General features: G+C 36.4%; 1 protein-coding gene across 7 annotated transcripts in view; it reads right to left on the bottom strand.

The window, feature by feature from the left end:
- Window positions 1–12,151, bottom strand: part of LOC136864217 (ATP-dependent helicase brm) — a 510,653-nt gene that overhangs the window by 417,735 nt on the left and 80,767 nt on the right. For all 7 annotated transcript variants that reach the window (XM_067140929.2, XM_067140932.2, XM_067140934.2 and 4 more), the window contains exons 4-5: window positions 9,714–9,876; window positions 9,168–9,435 (exon numbers count right to left, since the gene is read on the bottom strand). In XM_067140929.2, the coding sequence (XP_066997030.2) occupies window positions 9,168–9,435; window positions 9,714–9,876 (431 nt within the window). The remainder of the gene's footprint in view (window positions 1–9,167; window positions 9,436–9,713; window positions 9,877–12,151) is intronic.

The following is a 12,151-nucleotide window of genomic DNA, read 5'->3' as shown; positions in this document are numbered from 1 at the left end:
TTCAACAAGAAATCAACCCGAGCTGAGCGCCTGCCAACTAACAGGTTTGCTCTTGTCTCTGAAATCTGGGAAAAATTCGTAGAAAATTGCCTTCGCTGTTACCGCCCAAGTGAAAATATTACAGTCGATGAACAATTACTTCCCAGCAAAACCAGGTGCAGATTTACCCAGTTTATGACAAACAAGCCCGACAAGTATGGACTCAAATTCTGGATTGCTGCAGATGTGAACTCAAAATACATCTGCAATGCTTTTCCATACCTTGGTAAAGTTGATGCGTGTCCTGATAAGCAGCCTCTGGGAGAGTACGTAGTACTTCGCCTCATGGAGACGTTTCTAAACCAAGGGCGAAACGTGACGACAGACAGCTTCTTCACATCACTCCAACTTGCTAAGAAACTCCAAGAGAAAAAGACTTTGTTGGTGGGAACAATCAACCCCATCCGTCTGGAAATCCCTACTGAGGTGAAGAAGTCCAAGTGTGAATTGTACTCTACAACCATCTTGCGACAGACTGGGAACCCACAATGCACCTTGACAGTGTACCAAGGAAAGAAGAACAAGAACGTCATTCTTCTCAGCACACGACACGCTCAAGTAACAATCAGCACAGAGCGAAAGAAGAAGCCAGAAACTGTAACAATCTACAACGGCACAAAACATGGGGTAGATGTGGTAGACCAAATGTCCCGTAAATATACCACCAAGGCTCCATGCAGAAGGTGGCCAATGCATGTCTTTTACAATATCCTTGAGCTAACAGCTATCAATGCTTGGGTCATTTACAAGCAAGTAACGGGTAGGAAGATAAAGCGGAAGAAGTTCATCATCCAGCAGGCAAGTGAACTAACAAGCCAGGGCAAGCCAGGGCAACAACAACAACAACAACAACAAAATGAGGAGGAAGTTGCAGGACCATCTCCATCTAAAAAGCGGAAGAAGTGCCAAGTTGGTCTGTGTAAAAGCAACAAGTCTAGCGTTGCCTGCAGCAAGTGCCTCAAAGCAGTGTGCGGAAAATGTGCACGAAAAGTAGAAGTTGTGTGTGCAAAATGTGTTTAGCGTGTTTTCAGTTTTCCTAACGAATTACTGAAAATCTATAATCGTTGTAATATCGACGACTAACTAAGAAAAGGTGTTCAATTGGTTAATTTTGTGAAAACTTCTTAGAGAAACAGAAACATGGTGAGTTGTGTGTGAATATTCATGTGTCCATCAGTAATATAAAAGGTCCATATACTAATGTCAGGTATTTATGTGTAAAATAAAGTTGTAGAAACACAGTAGAAGAAAATACATCTCTTTTTTGTGTTCTAATTTGAACATTTCCGAGCATTTCTTATGAAGTGTCTAAATGACCCCTTACCGCTGTTCTAAGTATGTGAGATTTTCAGCTGTTCTAGTGTTAATGCTTTTTGTTATATCACTATTTTCGAGATTATCCATGTAAATTTTGGCGAGTATTCCTGAGATGAGGTCTCCCATGGCTAGACCTTCCTGTTTGTATATCTTGTTGTTAAAGGTGAAATAATTATTATGGAGGACGAAGTTTAGCAATTTTAAACATTCTTCTATTTCTAAAAGACTTAAAGTGCTGTGTTCGGATAGATTATTTCATATAATTTCTATAGTTTCCTCAGCGGGAATGTTCGAGTATATATTGGTAATGTCAAAAGAACACATTATATGGTAAATTAAACTTATTTAAGGTTTTGCATAGCAGTGCTTCAAAAACCTTTTGGCAATAAGTTAACAGCCCAACAACACGAAAGATTTTCACATACGTAAGACAGCTCAACATTAATTACATCGCACAATGTATTGACTGTCACCCATTCAACTAATAAACCGACATCCCACATTCCAGCAACTGAAACACACCGTCAAAACTTCAAAATATTAGTCATACAAGAAGATATTAACGACACTTAAACTGCCCTCACTCAAGCCATTAGTCCAACTACTTCAACATAGGCTGAATTTGAACCATATATAAACTGTTGTTTACATGCACTAGGCACTCCGTTCCACAGAGAGTGTCCAATGGAGTTGAATAGCCCATGGATACTTCAGCGAACTAACTTGTTTGGGTCCAAAGTATGATTATGCAACTCAGACATCTAGATTGAATTACGACGTAATGCAATGTTTTCACGTAAGCTGGTCATAAATCACATACAAACATTCATATTTTGATGCTAATTCCATTAGATCACATCATGAATGTAACATTAAGATCAAATTTAAGTGAAATCAGCACAAATTTGGAATGCTTTTCCACATTATTTCACATGTAAAATACATGTACAGTAATTGTGATTATATCGTCCCTGCTCTGGCAAACTAGCGAAACTGACAAACTAAGGAATCTGTAGTTCTGAAGTTCTGGTCTAGATTTTGTTATTTATATATTGTCTACCCTCTGACAAAGTCTCACATCTGCAGCTCATTCTGTATGCCTAACACATAAAACCAGTAATTAAATATAAAAACTGATTTGACATGAGTAATCACAACTTCTTTCAGCTCTCCTAACCTTTTGACAATTTTCAGATTCGTTAGTTTGCCAGAGCAGGGACGATATGTATTCTGCATTCATTCCCAATATTTGTATATAAATTTTAAACTGTCTTTGAACTTTGGCATCGAATAAGATTTTTTTTTTTTTGCTTTACGTCGCACCGACACATATGTCTTATAGCGACGATGGGATAGGAAAGGCCTAGGAATTGGAAGGAAACGGCCGTGGCCTTAATTAAGGTACAGCCCCGGCATTTACCTGGTGTGAAAATGGGAAACCACGGAAAACAATCTTCAGGGCTGCCGACAGTGGGGCTAGAACCCACTATCTCCTTATGACTGGATACTGGCCGCACTTAAGCGACTGCACCTATCGAGTTCGGTACATAAGATTTTAGACAATCACTATTGTCATTCGCTACACAAGACAGCCTTGTTTAAGTGAAAATTAAGAAGCATATTCAGTAATGCAACATATTTTTAATTAATTTGATATTTTGTTAATGATAAGATATAAGTTTTTTTTTTTTTTAATGTATTCACTCATGCAACATGTTTTTACAATTTTTCCAACCAGACATCTGGTAGAACTTTGAGGTATTGATATGACTGATGATGCCCCAAAAAAAGGGCGAAACATGTCTCAACTATTTTAACGATGTTTAACTAAAAAGTTTAACATCTTGTAATGCATTGAATAGGTTGAAGTTAAAATAAATTTCTTACATTTATTATTAACATAACACTTAGTCGAGCAACTCGTCTTCTTTCTCCCAATTCTTCCTAGCCCCAACTTTGCGACATTTTTGAAACGCTACTCTTTTGTCGGAAATCACCCAGAACAAATCAAGCTGCTTTTCTTTGGATTTTTTCCAGTTCTTGAATCAGGTAATCCTGGTGAGGGTCCCATACACTGGAACCATACTCTAGTTGGTGTCTTACCAGAGACTTATATGCCCTCTCCTTTACATCCTTACTACAACCCCTAAACACCCTCATAACACACTCTGTACCCTTTACTTACAATCCCATTTATGTGATTACAGCAATGAAGATCTTTCCATAAATTAACACCTAGATAATTACAATGATCCCCAAAAGACACTTTCACCTCATCAATGCAGTAATTAAAACTGAGAGGACTTTTCCTATTTGTGAAACTCACAACCTGACTTTTAACCCCGTTTATCAACATACCATTGCCTGCAGTCCATCTCACAACATTATTGAGGTCACGTTGCAGTTGCTCACAATCTTGTAACTTATTTATTACTCTATACAGAATAACATCATCCGCAAAAAGTCTTACCTCTGATTCCACTTCTTTATTCATATCCTTTATATATATATAAGAAAAAGGTCCAATAATACTGCCTTGAGGAATTCCCCTCTTAATTATTACAGGGCCAGATAAAGCTTCACCTACTCTAATTCTCTGAGATCTATTTTCTAGAAATATAGCAATCCATTCAGTCACTCTCTTGTCTAGTCCAATTGCACTCATTTTTGCCAGCAGCCTCCCATGATCCACCTTATCAAATGCTTTAGACAGGTCAATCGCGATACAGTCCATTTGACCTCCTGAATCCAAGATATATGCTATATCTTGCTGGAATCCTACAAGTTGAGCTTCAGTGGAATAACCTTTCCTAAATCCGAACTGCCTTCTATCGAACCAGTTATTAATTTCACAAACATGTCTAATATAATCAGAAAGAATGCCTTCCCAAAGCTTACGTGCAATGCATGTCAAACTTTCTGGCCTGTAATTTTCAGCTGTATGTCTATCGACTTTCCTTTATACACATGGGCTACTATAGCAACTCTCCATTCATTTGGTATAGCTCCTTCAACCAAACAATAATCAAATAAATACTTCACATATGGTACCATATCCCAACCCATTGTCTTTAGTATATCCCCAGAAATCTTATCAATTCCAGCCACTTTTCTAGTTTTCAACTTTCGTATCTTATTGCAAATGTCATTGTTATCATATGTAAATTTTAGTACTTCTTTAGCATTAGTCTCCTCCTCTATCTGGACATTATCCTTGAAACCAACAATCTTTACATACTGCTGACTGAATACTTCTACCTTTTGAAAATCCTCACATTCACACTCCCCTTGTTGATTAATTATTCCTGGAATGTCCTTCTTGGAGCCTGTTTCTGCCTTAAAATACCTATACATACCCTTCCATTTTTCACTTAATATTTGTATGTCTGCCAATTATGCTTGCCATCATGTTATCCTTAGCTGCCTTCTTTATTAGATTCAATTTCCTAGTAAGCTCCTTCAATTTCTCCTTTCTTCCGCAGCCATTTCTAACTCTATTTCTTTCCAATCTGCACCTCCTTCTTAGTCTCTTTATTTCTCTATTCTAATAAGGTGGGTCTTTACCATTCCTTACCACCTTTAAAGGTACAAATCTGTTTTCACATTCCTCAACAATTGCTTTAAACCCATCCCAGAGTCTGTTTACATTTTTATTTACCGTTTTCCACCGATCATAGTTACATTTTAGAATCTGCCTCATGCCTGCTTTATCAGCCATATGATACTGCCTAACAGTCCTACTTTTAAGACCTTCCTTTCTATCACATTTATTTTGGACTACGACCAAAACAGCTACATGATCACTAATGCCATCTATTACTTCAGTTTCTCTATCCATCAAATCGTCTGATCTAGAGTCATTCTGGATGTTACAATGTGTTTCACAATTCTGTAGCAGATTACACATCATATACAGCTGATATTATATAATAATAATAATTTACAGGTATTTACATTAATTGAAATCATGTAAATATTTATGTACAGCACGTTTCATGACATAACATCACAAACAACACAATCGTATCGTATGTACATATGATGTAATAATAATACCAACACTAACCGGATGTAAACACCTCATAGTCATACATTAATAATAATAATAATAATAATAATAGTAATAATAATTCGAGCTCCGATACTTACATTATTTACCCATGGGTGAGAGAATAATGTTTCCAAGTTATATTCAGTTGCATCAAAAATTACGTCCAAGTGACGTCACATAATGTATTTATTGACGAATGTTGTGATTCATCTCATCAGACGTTGCTTTAACTAAATCTTGATAAATGTTAAAGTCTATTATTTTTTGCAAGTCAGTCTTGATAAGCAACAGAGACACCTGGAAGAAGGTTGAAAAAAGGATGTAATGAGACTTGTGAACCAATGATACGAAGTAGTAGTTCATGTTATTCCATAATGAAGATGAATTAACATTCAATATTTCTGTATTAAAAATGTGACCATGTTATGATTCATAAAATATTAAAGTTGTAATTAGCATGGTTCATCTTATTAATTAACATTTTGTTGGATCTTGAAAAATATACATTAAATTTGTTATCATTCACAATACGGTCCTTTTTTTTTTTTTTTTTTTTTTGCTAGGGGCTTTACGTCTCACCGACACAGATAAGTCTTATGGCGATGATGGGATAGGAAAGGCCTAGGAGTTGGAAGGAAGCGGCCGTGGCCTTAATTAAGGTACAGCCCCAGCATTTGCCTGGTGTGAAAATGGGAAACCACGGAAAACCATCTTCAGGGCTGCCGATAGTGCGATTCGAACCTACTATCTCCCGGATGCAAGCTCACAGCCGCGCGCCTCTACGCACACGGCCAACTCGCCCAGTACAATACGGTCTTGTTAAGTGACTAATGCATCTTACGTAGAACACAACACCCACTGTAACCATACTCCAATATGAATCACATTTTTAATAGAGAAATACAGAAATCCTAATGGAATAACTTGAACTTCTTCATATCATTTGTTCACAAGTCTCATTACATTCTTTCTTCAACCTTCTTCCAGGAGTCTCAGTCTTAATAAGACTGAATGTTAAAAATTAATTGACTTTAAGTAACATTTTATCAAGATTTAATTAAAATGACATCTGATGAGGTGAATCACAACATTCATCAAAAATTTTAATACATATGTGATGTCACGTGTAAGTAATTTTACTACTTAAGAATATAATTTTAATTCATGTTCCCCATAGTATTATTACAATGGTGTAACTTAAATGTACCATTATATTTTAAGAACAAGTTTTATAATTGTATTACTACAATGGTTTAACTTAAATGTACCATTATATTTTAAGAACAAGTTTTATAATTGTTTCAAGGACACAATAAGTTTAAATATATTTGTCAATTTTAAATATACATGGCTGAAGACAACCTGGATTATTGTCAAAACTAGTACCACAGTGTGATGTTTGTATAATCACAAATAAAATGTGTATTGAATAGGTGGACATTCCTTTTCATCCTATTGTAATTGTCACTCATCCTTTCCAGGAACTACCAAAAGCAGCTTCCATAGAGCTTACAGTTGCATTAACACATAATAATACCGAACTACAATATTCACATAATTTGTCACACTTGTTCATAATATCACCCACTCACAATCAGTGAAAAGTTTATGCAATGTAAACAATACTATACATATATACATGCTTATAGGTGATTTGATAGGATCTGAGGATTTTCGTGTAGAATGAAACATGTCCATCTGTTATTAGTGTGTTCTTTTACAGGTATGTTATAGTGTTCTAGTGATATAATGCGTGCTTCAACACACCGAAAAACTTAAAAGTTATATTAATTTGTTTATTTGGACGATGTTTTCCTATACTTTCTGCTAAAACTAGCTTTCTTCATTAATCAGTAAAATAATTTACAGACATTCCATAACAATTACTCTGTTTATCACCATCTGGATTGGAGGTAGAGTAATAACTGGAGAAGCATGCTTGTGAATTAAATACTCTACCAAATGAAGCTAAATGAAATCAGAAGGGGTGTGATATCCACGTCATATCATCAATGGCTTATCATTATGGTAGATGTGGTTTGAATCTCGGCCAATACATACTGGATTTCTCAAATGAAAAGCCACATTCCTGTGGCTCTGATTTTACATTCTTAATAGGCCATGCAGCTGTGATCATGATAGCAACAGTCACTTTTAACTACAAACTTGTACTCTTTACTTTCTATTGATAAGGCTATACAACAACAAACCCTCTATAATAATAATAATAATAATAATAATAATAATAATAATAATATTGTTTTTTACATCCCTCTAACCATTTTTGAATGCTTTTGGAGATGCCGAGGTGCTGGAATATTGTCCCGCAGGAGTTCTTTTACATGCCAGTAGATCTACAGACACAAGACTGATTTATTTGAGCACCTTCAAATGCCACTGGACTGAGCCAGGATCGAACATACCAAGTTGGGGCCAGAAGGCCAGCGCCTCAACCGTCTGAGCCACTCAGCCCAGCACTATTCAGAATTACAAACATCAGGTGTGTCCAATATTTTTAAAAAAATATGCTAGTTGCTTTACATCGCACCGACACAGCGATGAGATAGGAAAGGGCAAGGAATGGGAAGGAAGCGGCCGTGGCCTTAATTAAGGTACAGCCCCAGCATTTGCCTGGTGTGAAAATGGGAAACCACTGAAAACCATCTTCAGTGCTGCCGACAGTGGAGTTCGAACCGACTATCTCCCAGATGCAAGCTCACAGCTGAGCGCCCCTAACCGCACGGCCAACTCACCCGGAACAAAAAAAATGTGTGTATACCCTCTTAGCAGGATAGCATGTAGAATCTGTAAAACAACCAGTGTCACTGTGATGACTCTAGTGGTGATTTCCTCTGTAATTAACTGGAAATAAGGTTTAAAAAGGTTCCCAAGATCTTGAAATAAGGTGCTTTTGTTAATTTTATGAGCTGGAGCATTGCTTTTTGTCTTTTCTTTTTTACAATTGGCTTTACGTCGCACCGACACAGATACGTCTTATGGTGACGATGGGATAGGAAATGCCTAGGAGTGGGAAGGAAGTGGCTATGGCCTTAATTAAGGTATAGCCCAGCATTTGCCCGGTGTGAAAATGGGAAACCACGGAAAACCATCTTCAGGGCTGCTGAAAGTGGGGTTCGAACCCACTATCTCCAGGATGCAAGCTCACAGCTGCGCAGCCCTAACCACACAGCCAACTCACCTGGTGGGAGCATTACTAATCATTAGCTTCATGTACTGTGTGCAGAAACTGTCTGAAAACAAACTATGGTCAAATTAAAGAATAGGGAGTCTTCATGAAAACTGGGGAGGACAAGAGATACTATTCCAGAACTTACTTTAAGCCATAGCCAAATTAATGAATAGTGACTGTATACAAAAGCCACAGAGGAATAGAGATACCATTCCAAATCTTAATTTCAGTTATTATGGTCAAACTAAAGAACTGTGACTGTACATGAAAACTGGAGAGGAAAAGAAATATCATTCCAGAACATTATGTCATTACGGTCAAACTAATGAACAGTGACTGTATATGAAACCTGGAACAGGGTTAACCCCATTCAGAACAGCACATGTCAAATTTGAAACTACAGAGTTAGTTTACAGGAAAATAATTTTAATTCTACACATAATATATGCAGCAACTCCATAAAGCACCAGCCAGTTAGTTATTTCAGTACTTTGTAATAACAGTGATAGGTTCTCATGCAAGGACACAATTAATTTACCAACCCCAAGAGACAAGGAAGAAATCAAATACCTGTTCTCACGTTCCTGAAGAATGATAACGGGGTCCAAACCAGCTGGTTTTACAAGGGGTGTTACACAATTTTGTTTCTGCTGAGGGAGAGGTGCTGGTACTTGGCCTGGGGCTGCTATTGTTCGAGTTCCTGCAGCAACCCCTGATGTAGCACAACTTGATGTGGCCAAAGGAGAAGTTTGAAGCTGACCCTGAACTGGCGTCTGTCCAGGTCCTGATCCAGATGGTCGACCAGTTTGTGGTAGCCCACTATTTCCACCACCACTTCCTGCACAAACATTAAGAGGTAAAAGGTAAATTTCCAGGTTCTTTGAAATAATTTAAGAAAAGACTACGTAAACATTTGACAGGGAATCTTCCACCTGGGCAACCCCATTCAGAACAGTACATATCAAATTTGAAACTACAGAGTTAGTTTACAGGAAAATCATTTTAATTCTACACACAATATGAAGTTCAATGATGACTGACAGGCAAAGTAGTTTCATTATTTATACTGTATATGAAAAAAAATATTTATAAAATACATATAAAATAAATTTTTACCTTGATCAGTACCATTTAGTACTCGAGAAGTGGAATGTTCAGTCTGTTGTTGGCTTTGAACTGCTATTGCCAACTGATTTGTAAGAGGCTGATTGCGTGCTAAAAGTCTGTATGCCATAATCTGCAGTCTTAACTGTCTCATCTGATTTGCACTGAGCATGCTCTGAAACAAGAGTTTTTCATTTTAATTTCATAAATAATTATAAAATAGCATTTGATTCTTGACAGGATAGAGCTCTTTCTTCAGCTCTTTCTAGTAGCTCAAGGAAATTGGAAAAGGAAATAATGTATATAGAGATTTACCAACCAGTTCCCCCAAAGAAATAATGGACAATATGTTGTTCATATTGAACTGAAACATCAATACAATTTTCTGATACAAATGTCCTTCTAGCAAAAAGTTTCTGAAATTAAGCTGGGATTACTCAAGGAGTACCGCCCATCCTTTGGCAAGGACTGATTTATATGGCAATAGGAACTGATGATGATGATGATGATGATTGCAGTGACATAAAAATTAGCATTTTGAATACTGAAGTAATATCAGTAGGGAAGATACCTAAGAGGATTAAATGTAATGTCTGAAATATAAAACTAGGACAAGTACCATAAAATGGGGCGATTCCAATCATTTGCGTATTTTTCAACAATAGGAAATGATGTACCATAACAACAGTCCCATAGCTGATCACTGTTTTGAGTTGTAGACGAACTGGTCTAAATTAATGGTAAGTTGAAGTGCACAGTACTAACAATTGCCACTGTCAGCAGATTTTTCTCATGTGTGCAGGACTCGTGAAGTTAAAACACTGGTCAAATAACTTCTGTTGCCGACAAGTACCTCAACTGCAGAATTGTCAGGTTATGATATTTATACTATCATACGAACATCTTAAATACTACTCTCCATTTTCATGTGCATAGTTAACACCATTTTAACACTATCTGCATCTATTTATTGTAATGCAATTTTGCTGGGTTAGTAAGAAAATTTTGGGACAAACTCGGAAATAAATATCCTAGCACAACCTTTTGAAAAATTTGTGCTTTTTCTGCCTCAGGTGCATGTTTGTTTTCCAGAAAGACAAATTTATCTTTACTATCACCAACTTCCTTTCTCAAAAACATTATTTCATATGGATTAACACTGCTAACAAATTACAAATATCTAACCCTCTTTTTTATGGAGACATTCCTAATTGAAGATTTATGACTGAAATTTGAGGCGACAGTTACATTTTGCTGGACGAGACTACTACAAGAAAGAATAATAATAATGTTATTGATTTCATGTCCCACTAACTACTTTTACGATTTTTGGAGGTGCCGAGGTGCCGGAATTTAGCCCCACAGGAGACTACAATAAAGAGAAGAAAAGTGTAAGAATATTTAGCTGGAATTCCATTCAACAGAGGCCACGATGAACCGATCTTAGACAGGCAAGAATCAAGAGCTCCGAAATTTTGGAAACTCTCTGGCAGTGCAGGGCTGTAACTACAAAATCTGCAAGATCAAATGGCACCACCAACCTGAATCTGGATGTACCTATGAACTATGTAGCCTTTTCTGTGGGAGATACCACATTCTCAAATGTCAAAAGAGAGATAAGCCAGTAATTCTATATATCAAAGTTTAAAACTGCGATAATGTATTTGCACAGTTTCTGTGTATCTCATTAATAATGGTAATAATAATAACCCCTTTTTTGTGAGAAACTTGATGGTGATGAAATCATATTGCTTTAATTCTGCACTCTCTTTATCCTCCTCCTTTATTTTTATTTGCTCCTCTATATCGCATTTAGGTAATGTGAAGGTAGAGGGTGTGGTATATATTGTCTATCTAATGCAAAAAATATTAGTGATAATGAGTAAATTATCCCTAATGTTCACAGTATATCATTTTACTAATAGGAAATTAGGCAATTTGAAATTTGTTTTGGAATCATTTGTAATTCAAGTGTTTTGTATAACACAAATGTTAGAGTTAAGTGTATTGTACTATCTTTACAAACTTAGACTGTATTGACATTTCATACACTGTTAATACTTAACATACTTTTTAAAACTAAAAATAGTGATCGGATTCCCACATTGGTAGATTGATTCCATTCTATATTCAAAATAAGTTAGTGATCAGATTAACTCCAACTTGTCAGGTGAAACCTATCAACAATTAAATGTAAATAACACGTGAAAATATGAACAAAACATACATTAATTTGTGGATCTAACATCATCAAAGTTGAATAATAATAAATTCAAATTTACATTGCAATTTAAGTGTAGTGAATGGATTTTTTAACTGCCAATTTTTTATTGGATTTGCCCCATTTTATGGCAGATTATTTCAAGTACTCAGGATGAGTACCCTCCCAGGATAGTAGAGTGAAATTGAATCAAGGTCCAGCAAAGCGGATGCAGTGCGCTCGCAGCTGT

This window comes from Anabrus simplex, chromosome 2 (genome assembly GCF_040414725.1).
Source record: "Anabrus simplex isolate iqAnaSimp1 chromosome 2, ASM4041472v1, whole genome shotgun sequence".
Classification (NCBI taxonomy): Eukaryota; Metazoa; Arthropoda; class Insecta; order Orthoptera; family Tettigoniidae; genus Anabrus; species Anabrus simplex.
This window is presented reverse-complemented; position numbering and strand designations above follow the sequence as displayed.